The following is an 11,533-nucleotide window of genomic DNA, read 5'->3' on the forward strand; positions in this document are numbered from 1 at the left end:
TCATTGATTTTAAAGGAGTAAAGTGAGTTATAGAGAGATAATAAATACATACATTATTATGGTGTAGTAACATATCTCACAGCTTAAATTTTAGTTCCAACTGTATGGAGCGTAAATTATATCCTGTGTTTCTGTTTTTTCTTTGTCCAGCTTCAAACATATTTTTTTTTATTTATGCTCTTTTGTTTGTTGATGATCAAATTGTTTATCGAAGTTTCCAGATATAGTTACCGATATGTTTCCTGTATTTGATATATTGTCTCAGCCATATAAATTATAAAAGGTTATAAAGTTTTTCCTCAGTTACTTTGGTACATTTCTCAAATCATCCTTGATATTTCCAAAACACTGTGGGGTATATTTACTAAATCTGTCACCATCAGGTGTGGAAAATATTGTGGCGCCACAAATGTCCTATTTAGTGGCATATTTCCCAAAACCAGTGATGTAGATGAGCACAGCCACAGCTGTATTAATGTGAATGAGCTTCAGCTGGTAAGGACGAGCCTGTACTGTACACAGGTGGACTGAAAGGGACAGTAGATAAGAGTGTGTTTATTTCGTTATCCAAACAGAAAGGTGGACTACAGTCGAGTCAGGGCTCTCGATCATCAGGTGCTGGTTTTCAGGCTGTAACCAGAGTACGATCCAGATCTGGTGGAGGTGCCTTTAGCTAAAACTTTGGACATACATGTACAGTATACACATGGAAACCTTTTAGTGATATTAACCCAGTTTTGCTGACCCAGATTTACTGTGTAAATCCAGTTTTATTGTGTGCTTCATTGCTTTGTAATAGAACTGGTAAAGTTCCCTATAAGAATGATCCCACTTGGATGTCTCAGTTGTTGTGCTGTTTATGATCTAATATTAGTTTATGCACAGAAACCTGTAAATTATATGTCATGTTTCTTGCAGAGAAAGATCAGCCTCCCCTACACCCAGCTCGGCGTCTGAGAGCCGTCTCCAGTCTATGGAGCCTCCTCTCACATTCAACAATAGAACCCTTCCTTTGGAATTGAAGGGTCAGAGTTCAACACCAGATATAGGAATCACTCACTCGGACAATATGACTGGGGCGGCTGTGCTACAGGTTTCACAGTTCGATTCCCAGTCTCCCCAGTCCACATGGCGAAGTGTCATTGGGCAAGATGGTGAACCCCAAATTGCTTTTGATGGCTGTGACTTGATGCACACTAAAATGCTAGCTGCATGGCGGACTGTCATTTCAGCAGCTAAATTGCAAAGACCTGCCATGAAAATTGCAGGTCGTAATAGCCTCAGTCAAGCTGTAATTCTTGCAGTTATACAAGCTGCATGGCAGGCTGCATGTGGTCATACCAGATACCACAGAGAGAGATGCTCTGCAAGCTGCCATACCAGCTGGGTGGCTGCCATTCTACCTGTGTTGCTGTTCTACTACGATGCAAGTGATGCTGCCATGACACCTGCAATGCAAACTGAACTTACTGAGTGTATTGGATGAGGGAATCTGTAAGCCAGGAAAGTGTTATGTACGTCCAGTCCACTGTACCAGAGCACAATATCACAAACTTGCCTTAGGGGGGTTTACAAACTGAAGAGCAGCTTCTTCTAGAACAGACAGACGGGAAATAGATGTGTGTACAGAATAAATCAAGACAACAGAGCTACTGCATGGACAGTCAGAACGTCCTGGAGGACGAGCCAACTTCCAGGAGCCTCCATCAGACCTGGGCCACACGACCTTTAGTTAAATTTAGATTCTAGCTGCAGAATTCTGAACCACTGGAAGAGTTTTAGTTCATAAGATGTATCATTTTAAACATGTAGCTACCTGTTGGTTTCTGACCACAGTCCCACATTTTCTACCTCACGTTAACGTAGTCACACATTCACAGCTGGGAGCTCAGCTTCCCACTACAACCACTGTGACACAGGCCGACACTGGGCAGCTTCACTGGGGCGGCTGTGAGATAGAGATATTGTTTTATTTGTGTTAGAAATTAATACATTAGTCAGATAATTACTAGACTTTAATGTGTGTTAGTAATACAGATTAGTAAGATTCAAAGTCTGCTCTGTTTCAAGGTTAGCAGTAAGACATGACACCAATTGTTTTCTTGTATTAATCTTGTGTTAGATTTATGTCTGAATGAATGTTTTAGTTACACATCACGCATACAACATACACACACATTGAGAGTCTTCATTTTGTTATGACTAGGTAATACACAGCTGCTCCAAGCATGTGGAGCTCTAGATAAGAGATGGAGTCTGTTGGATGGACTTCATCTGTGTAAGGGGTTAGCCCAAAACTGTGTATGTATATATATGTGTGTGTGTGTGTGTGTGTAAATCAACCACCACTAAAATCAAGAAAGACTGACTCCTTTTTTACTCAGATCTGTCCAGTAAAAGAACTGGGGTATAACAGCTGTCTATAATTTGAACATTTATTATTTGTGTCCTCATCAAAACAGATCAGCTTCTTAGTGCAACTGTCTCACTGTTTACATCATCAGGACATTAGTACATGTAGTCATGAATGAATTCTACAGATACAGATACACTTGTGTCAGGATTCCCACACCTTCACTCCTTACATATTGTGCGTTGTTTTCAGTTTCAGTATGAATTTATGGCAGTAAAATGGGTGAGTGGGAATCTTTTCTGAAGCGACTGTAGTCATACTGTAAATTCTGCTAAATTGGTAACTGGGCCACAGCTATTTAAAAATGCTGTAATAATAATATTTAGGTCTTTTAATTCCCTTTGTTTTTAAGGCACATAGGAAGAAGGTAGACTATGAAAATACAGAAATAGTTTCAGAGCCCGGTACACTTTTCAAATAGCTCAAAAACACACTCTGCCTCTTGCAAGAAATCTCAGTGCAGTGCAGACTGTATGGTGGTAAGAGCACAGCACCTCTTTGTCTGCCCTTAGTGTGAGATGCTAATAATCCACCTCAGTAAATCCTTTCCTCCCAACTGAAATAGTACCTTTTGATTCTGAGCGGTTTGGGACGGGCCCAAGGGCTCAGCGAGTCACTTCCTGCTCCGAGACTCTTTAAATCTGGAAATGATCTGTTTACATTGAATAAGCCTGAGAACAAACCAGCTCCTGAGTAGGTCTGAGATTACAGACGTTGCACTGACAACAATTCCTGTCAGACTTTCAGATAACCAGCACATCCGACATAATGTGAAACTGTCAACACGGTTATCCAGCCAACGTGGTAGTCCATGTACAAAGAACACCCCCAAAGACATGGGGGGTGTTCTTTGTTATGTTTATGTTTCTAACATCTCGATTCTGACTTGCCAAGATGGTTACAGACAGAGCTTTCCCTTCTCCTTAGCGTGAACACGCTGGTGCCTGTTTAGGTTACTGTGATGAGAGAAAGCTTTACCGCACTGACCACAGCAGTAAGATTTCTCTCCGGTGTGGGTGCGTTGATGAACCTTAAGTTGACACATCAGTGTAAAAGCTTTGCCACACTGGTCACAGCTGTATGGTTTTTCTCCGGTATGAGTGAGTTGATGAGCCTTAAGGTGACACATCTGTTTAAAAGCTTTGCCACACAGATCACAGTTATATGGCTTTTCTCCACTATGAGTGAGCTGATGAGCTTTAAGGTTACCCAGCTGTGTAAAGGCTTTGCCACATTGGTCACAGTGATATGGTTTTTCTCCAGTATGAGTGAGTTGATGAGCTTTAAGGTTAGCAATACGTGCAAAAGGTTTGCCACACTGGTCACAGCTATATGGTTTTTCTCCAGTATGCGTGAGTTGATGAGCTTTAAGGTGGCACATCAGTGTAAATGCTTTGCCACACTGGTCACAGATGTATGGTTTTTCTCCAGTGTGAGTGAGTTGATGAGCTTTAAGGTGACACATCAGTGTAAACGCTTTGCCACACTGGTCACAGGTATGTGGCTTCTCCTTAGTGTGAACACGCTGGTGCTTGTTTAGGTAACTGGGATGTGCAAAAGATTTTCCACACTGATCACACCAGTATGATTTCCCTCCAGTGTGAAGACGTCGATGTTGGTTAAGGTTACTTAAGACTCTGAATGCTTCTCCACACTGGTCACAGTTGAATGGGTAGTCTTCACCGTGAACTCTCTGATGCATCTTTAAATCACTGGATGTCCTGAAGGTCTTGTCACAGTCCTGACAGCAGTGATGTTTCAGTTCACCTCCTCCTCTCTGTTTACATAGCAACAAGCAGACATACCCAGACAGAAAAAAGACGCACAGAGGGTGAGATGCCATAAAATGAATACACAACATTTATAACCTACAATGTTGAAGTCTAGTGCTGTGTATTGGCAATAATCTGGCAATACGATACATATCACAATACAGGGGTTACGATTCAATATATTGTCTGTGCAGATTCTCAGTCATCCAGGTCAAAGTAAACTGAAAAAACTCTTGGATGAGAGGTGAAACGTCTTTGATCTAGAAATCTAGTCCAGTTGATTTTTCTAAGGTTTTTCAGATTCAATATATTGTGAAATATTGTGATGCTGCAAACAAGGAAATATTGTATGATTGTTAAAAAAAATTTCTCATTTTAGAAAAACTGCCTTAAAATAAGCAATGGCTGCATCTTAAATTTCTGATTGGACCGAAGTGGAACCATTCCTGATCCTAGTGTATCCTCCACGATGTCAGGTGATTGCCACGCTGCCTTGTTAACACCCATAAGCACCGTGTGTGCAAGCTGCCTTAGTGTTGTATATATCTGCTACACAGAGAAGTATTTGTTATAGTTTACTGCAGAGGATGACTGCAAATGCTGATATGTTTTGTAGTGAACTTATTTGGTTATTAGATTGCATTCCGATGCAACATAACGTTAATTTTTGAATGAAGTGCTGCACTTTCCTACACTACAGCAGCAGATAAAAGTGGCAAAAGGAGTATGGTTGAGGCACAATGGGCAGTGCTGTCACATCAGCAGTTCGAGTTTGGTTCCGTCTTAAATTCTGCTCTAATGTTGAATTTGAAGCAGTGGTCATGGTATTGTGTTTGAAAGAAATGTAGAGTAGGCTTTAGTAGTGCTCTTGTTCCTCCACAGGTTTATCTGAATGATCTGTGTGACAATGTCTGTGCAGCACAGCTTTAGTGTATGTGTCCGGTGTGGTGAGGGTGAAAGTCATAGAAGGTCACACACAGCTTCAATCAGAAGTTGGAAGCTCATGCATAGTTCATGCACAGGTGTAAGGTCTCAAGAGACTCGTGTGAAATCATACAGCAGAGAAGCCAGTCAGTTGAATTTGTAGTACATTATCATTATTACATTATTGTCTTTTACTGCATATGATAATTCACACTCAAAGTAGAACTGAAGTGACATTCATTACAAGATGTAGATATTTAGTTAAAACTAGTGCTGTCCACAAAATGCTCGGCCATCATATTTGGACCAATTCATTTTAATTTAGCTTTAATTAATAATAAAGGAAATTTGTCTAATATGCATCTTGGACACTAACTATTATCAAAAACGCCCTATTGGATTTGATTAATCTCTCTAGTAAAGACAGCTAGATCAAGACAGAAAAGAAAAACCAGTATGTCTCATATTCACAACTGTGAATGTGAAAAACAGTAACGTTATCCACTAGCCTTAAGTCGTGAACATTAACTGACCTGTTGATCGCTGGGACCAGCGGGATGGTTGCTCCAGTGGCCCGGGTCCTGGTCCTCCTCCTTTATCCCACTCTGGTAACTGTCCTGGTCTATGAAATCCGGGTCCTGGTTCTCCTCCTTTATCTCGCTCTTATAGCGGTCCTGATCGATGAAATCCATTTCCGGGTTCTCCTCCTTTATCCCGCTCTTATAGCGGTCCTGATCGATGAAATCCATTTCCTGGTTCTCCTCCTTTATCCCGCTCTTACAGCGGTCCTGATCGATGAAATCCGGTTCCTGGCTCTCATCCTTTATCCTGCTCTTGTAGCGACACTGGTCGATGAAATCCGGGTCCTGGGTCTCCTCTTTTATCACGCTCTTGTAGCGGTCTCGGTCGATGAAATCCATGTTCTGTATTTGTGTCTATTGCCCCATGCGCCCATAGCTGTATTTAAAAAAACAAAAAAAGCTAAATACTGGATATTCTGCCCAATGACAGCTGCTCGACTAGCACATTCGGCAACAATGTTTTTCTTCCGGGTTCGCTTCCGCGTTGTTCCCATTGCGCATGCGTATTTGTGCCGTTCCGTTCATACCCTTCGCCCAGCCGAGCCGTTGTGAGCGAGCTTACCGCGTTCTTGACATGGAACTGCTCGTTCATATCTGCGAGGTCTCGTTCATGAATGCAACGTTAGTGTGTATATTAAAAGCCAGCCAGTGAGACATATTCCTGTATGTAACAACAATAATTTGGCGAAAAAATGTATTGTTCTTCAGTTTCTGGTTCATTACGTGTGCCTTTTTAAGTAATTCATCAGCTGTTACCTTATTGAAAAGCAAATTCCCGTGGCACCCATAGGCGTCCTTAGACGTGCCGCAGCAAAATCACACATTCGAGTTTTAACAAGCTCCAATATTTGCCACTGGGTTAATTGAAAATGATAACAAACAAACAAACACAAAAGATTTACTGTTCTAATCCAGAATGTCAACGCAAAATACAAGCAAAGATGCAGTGGTCAGCGTGCACGTCCTGTACTGCAGCGGGCACACAGTAGTTTTGTGAGTATAGGCAGCAGTAGAGAGAAACACGCAACACTTTGAGCAGTTAATAAAATGCTTCAATGCCAATGTTTGCTTTTTCAGATTCATTTGCAATTCCAGGCTTCATGGAGTTTCATTTCTCATAAATCTACATCTTTTCCTGCTCTTTATACTTGTACATGGAAAAGATAAAGACACAAGGGACAGAAATGGATGAGTCCCAGCTAGCTGAACTCTACTATGTCCTTTCTCATTTTATTTTTTGCTAACATGCTCACAATGACATACTAAGCCACCATTGTGTTTATATGCAATGAAAACCATGTACAACTAAAGCTGTCGCAGCAGCCTTTACTTTATATTGTGGGGGAATTCAGCCCATTATATTTTCAGCCTAAACACTTCAAGCGCTGATTTTCACACAAACCAAAATTAATAATTAGGACAGACAATAAAAAGCATGTAGGCTATAGATGCCTGCTGCAGTATTATTATTTTACCGCAAAAGGCAATGTGTGATCTTCTGTCTCAAAGTACAGCACATTGCCGTGAAAACGTTAACGTGTCTAACCTTCATAAAATATACTATCTTAATACAAAGCTAAGTGAAAGAACAGGTCTGTAATTTGTACATGCCACAATGCACATACCAACATTTGAAATTTAGCGCCCTCTCACAGCTACCAGTAGCTACGGGCACACCCACTCACACAGTAGTTGCAGCAATTGGCTATGGCTGCATTTGGAGCTCGGCCCTATTGTCCTTGCTAGAGCACAGCTGTCAGCTGCATTCACACCTCCCACAGACTGTACTTGAGTACACATGAATCATGCTCGAGACCGCCTCTTAAAGCCAACTAAGGCACGGTGCCCGACTCGGGTATACTTGTGTTCACACTGATCAAAATGACCTTGGGGTCAAGTGCACTCTGATCCGCACCCGGGGCCCTAATGTGAAACCATCCTAATTCTGAGATGCTTTCTAAATGGCTTTACATCTGAGGAGGCTCACCTGTGCATTAGAACTGCACTATTAGTCAGTTTCCAGCAGCAGAAAACAGGGTGCAATTTGTACTTGTGGTCAGTTACTAATCTCAACTTTAATTCAAAAATATTGAGCAGTGAGATGCAACATTTCTCTAAGTTGAATTAATGCAATACATCTTGAATGTTATTTTTTATAAAATGTTATGTATGATGGAAAGCAGATTGCCTGAAGTGTTTATTCAATTTGATGGTCATTTTTGAGGTTGTCATTTGTGTTAGCATAACTTGTGTGCAAGGTTGTGGGGTTGCTTTAAATTTCACAGCAACTGAATGCAGATCTGAGCATGTATATTTTTAGGAATACCACTGGAAGTCATTCTTTACTCTAGTTTTAGGGCTGTCTACTGTTGTGTACTCAGTGGCGCTTCTACATTGAATTAATCCCCGGGCGAGATCCCCCTCTGAGCGCCCATGCCAAAAACCGCCACTGTGTGTACTGTTGTAAATTCTGATTCAGGTTGTAGGGCTAGTGCTGGCACTTTTAATAACTGTCCTCCAGGTTGTTGTTTAGAAAAAGTGGAACAGCATCAAGTATCTGTCTTTGTAAAGCACTGATTTTGTCATCTTACTTGCAGTACATCTCTTGGATTGTTTGGATGATTTTTTTTTCCTGTGTATTTCATCATTTATTTGACTTCATGTCTGACATTCAAAGATTCTGAACATTAGCACAGTAATTCAGCTTCACTGCTCTAACATTTTCAGGACACATTTTCTGCTTTAAGTTGAGCTTAAACCGGCTGAATTGACTGGGGATTTAATTTTCAGTTTAGGGAAATGAATCCCTCCAACATGGAAATACAGTCCTCACTTCTGCAGCTCAGACTGTTTTCTTTTTTATTGCCTGTCTATTAAAATTGATTTATTTGATTGATTGGATACTTGATGAGATGTTTTACCTTTCACTTCTTATAAAAAAATTTATTGTATACGTTTCTACAAACTGATTTTAGTAAAAACCTGCATAACGCAATTAAGCTTTTATGTTTAATGGGGAAATTTGATATATACAAAGACAGAGTGATGTCTTCTAAACCAAATATTTGTTTTACTCTGAATTAAACATTTTGGCTAATTCACTAAAGACGGTCAAGAAAAATAAGAAAACCTTTAAAACATCCTGCATTTTGGAGAAAATTGCAATGACAATCATAAATGAAGAAAATATTCAGAGGTAGAATATATATTGTAAGTTGTTTATTCTTTTCTATTTATTTGTATAATTCTAATTATTTGTTTATATTATCTGAATATTTTAGACGTGGCAACCGTTGCCAGGCTTTTTTAAAATTTTTATTCAACTTTATTCAACACGAAGAATACAGTACTGACATCCATTAGCAATCAGCTAATTATTCCCATAATACTGTACGGTTTAGACCTGACTAGGTAAAGTTCCCTGGGATGACTGTTGTTGTGAACTGGCCCTATGCAAATGAAACTGAAGTGAAACAAAAAAAAAAATAATAAAACCTCGGTCTTATTCACCAATACACATAAATGTTGAATTGTACTATGAATGTGACCATTACCTAGTATTCCACACTGCAGCTGAGAGGACTGACACGCGCTCTCAGGTGTCGTCGTTCTGCTGAAAACCAGTGTAGGAAGCTTTATCTCAGCGTTACTCTGAGGTCGCAGTGTTTTAGTCTGAAGTCCACTTCCAGCTTGGCTCTTACAAGGGTTTTCACATTAGGTATGACCGTCTGCTGCCCCAGCACACTCGCGCATGTACACTGTCTGACAGAGCAGGTGGCAGCGTGCATGTTTGCAATCTGCAGAGAAGCAGCAGCAGCAATCACTCACGTCATCAACTGGGTGCATGTAAATACTAACATAAATCTCAGAGTTTGTGTCTTTGTATGTCTTCATTGGCCCAAATTTCAAGCAAGCATTTCACTTCGTCGTTACTCCATAGATCCTTTCACAACAGTGTTTGTTAATATCGAACAGTTTTGACGTAACAGGCCACTTCCTTGTTGAGTGGGGGGCCTACAGGACTAAAGTCATAGATCACAGTTGTTCCCTCCGACTACAGATTTTACACAGGCACGGCCTAGCAACAGCCTGTTGCAGTTGCTCTTCCTCTTTTTTTAAATTTTATTTACCTACCTATTTATTTATTGTCGGTGTGTTTAAATAACCAAGAAATTCCTCCCTGTAATTAATAATATAATTTTAATCTTGAACTTTAACGATGAAGTTAAGGCTTTTATTTTGAAAATCAACGTACCGGAACGTACAAGGTTGCGTCTGCTAGCTAAAATATCTTCACCACCGAACGTTACATTTAGCTTTTAGTTTTACTTGATAATCATCGTTTTGAAGACTTTATATGTAAATTTGGGTTAAGTAATGTAAATTAAGTTACTTAGACTAAGAGTTCCTTCAAAAGTTGCGCCGTGAAACCAGAGATTTTGTTGAAAGTTGAGGACGGTGTAATGAAGATTTAGGTCGATGGATGGAAAATTTCCCAAGGTAGGACACTGTTTTCAGTTAGGGTAATGTTAAGTTACAAAACTTTGGCAAACTTTTTCCTCATACATTTGTTTTATGAAGATGGAACTGGTATTTTTGTGGTGTCAAACTAAAGGCGATAGTCTAATGTAAACGATGTCTAAAAAATGGCTTACTTTGACAAAATTACTGAAATGACTATGAAATAGGGAAAAATGAGCATATACAGCCAATTTTTTTTATTATGAGTAACGAAACAAAATGTAGTAGTTATTTTTACCTAGTAAACCGTGAATCAGTTTAATAAATAAATTTATAGATGCTTGCAGCTAATGAATTGTCAATGGTTAAACATGCCCTTATTATATATCTGTTAAGTTAATCTATGAATAATTTATTTTATGAAACATCAGAAAACAATGCCCTTGTCTCAGTATCCCAAAGCACGAGGTGACGTCATTAAATGTCTTGTTTTGGACGACCAATACTTCAGACCCTTAAAAATATTTAATTTCCTGAATTATATGGCTGTAACTAATGATTATTTTTAATATTGCTTCATTCTAAGGAATCCAGTTAGTTTATAATAGATCAGAAAACAGTCTGTCACAGTCTCCTAGAGTCCAGGTGACATCTTCAGCCTTACGTTTTTACTTGAAAAATCATTGTAGCTTTATCATAATGCAAAACCTAGAAATGCAACAAAATTTCACATTTTACAACTGGCTCAATCATATGTTTGACACTGCTTGAAAAAAAGTTTAAATAGTCTATTGATTATCAAATTGGTGCTGATAATTTTAATTTGAATGAATAATTGTGTGATGGTTTGTATAAACTGTCATATATGACATGTTGATTATATAATGAAATAGCTTGAAATGGTGATGATGTGGAATTGGTCAGACACTCGAGTTAATATGAAAAGGAGACAAGTAAGAAACCATCTGATAATTTGCTTATTATTAACTACAACACATTTAGAATTGTTCCTGAAAAAATGTCAAATAATTAATTGGATGCTAAAATTATCAGTTATTTTTATTAGCTGATTGCTAATCACTACAATGACAACTCTTTACAGCTTTACTTTATGAATTGTTTATATGAGACTTATGTTTAAGCAAGTTATTCTCTCGATTAACCATTTAGTTGTCAGTGTGTGTGTGTTTTGTCAGACCGACTCTTCAAAATTTTAGGATATTAAGAAAAACAGCAAGTTGTTAATCAGCTAATCAAACATCTGACTAGTCATTGCAATTCTAGTTCTGTGTAGGTATGTAAATATGAGTTAAAACATTTGTCTGTCTTGTAATCTCGTTCTTTACAGATGCCTTTTTTTGATTTTATGAATGCAGTGGAAT

General features: G+C 39.1%; 1 protein-coding gene across 2 annotated transcripts; it reads right to left on the bottom strand.

Moving 5' to 3' along the window:
- Nucleotides 1–2,387: 2,387 nt before the first annotated feature.
- On the bottom strand, nucleotides 2,388–9,574 carry LOC109966621 (zinc finger protein 664-like). 2 transcript variants are annotated; one of them, XM_020611578.1, is made up of 3 exons: nucleotides 9,245–9,574; nucleotides 5,643–6,066; nucleotides 2,388–4,190 (listed from the first exon to the last, which is right to left on the bottom strand). In XM_020611578.1, exons 2-3 carry the CDS (start codon nucleotides 6,027–6,029, stop codon nucleotides 3,312–3,314), a joined length of 1,266 nt encoding a protein of 421 aa, XP_020467234.1. In that variant the 5' UTR covers nucleotides 6,030–6,066; nucleotides 9,245–9,574; the 3' UTR covers nucleotides 2,388–3,311. The 2 variants fall into 2 exon arrangements, with proteins under 2 accessions (XP_020467234.1, XP_020467233.1); XM_020611577.1 differs by lacking the exon at nucleotides 9,245–9,574 and having other exon boundaries at nucleotides 5,643–6,171.
- Nucleotides 9,575–11,533: the final 1,959 nt, after the last annotated feature.

The sequence above is a fragment of the Monopterus albus genome, unplaced genomic scaffold (assembly GCF_001952655.1).
Source record: "Monopterus albus unplaced genomic scaffold, M_albus_1.0 scaffold115.1, whole genome shotgun sequence".
In the NCBI taxonomy this organism is placed as follows: domain Eukaryota; kingdom Metazoa; phylum Chordata; class Actinopteri; order Synbranchiformes; family Synbranchidae; genus Monopterus; species Monopterus albus.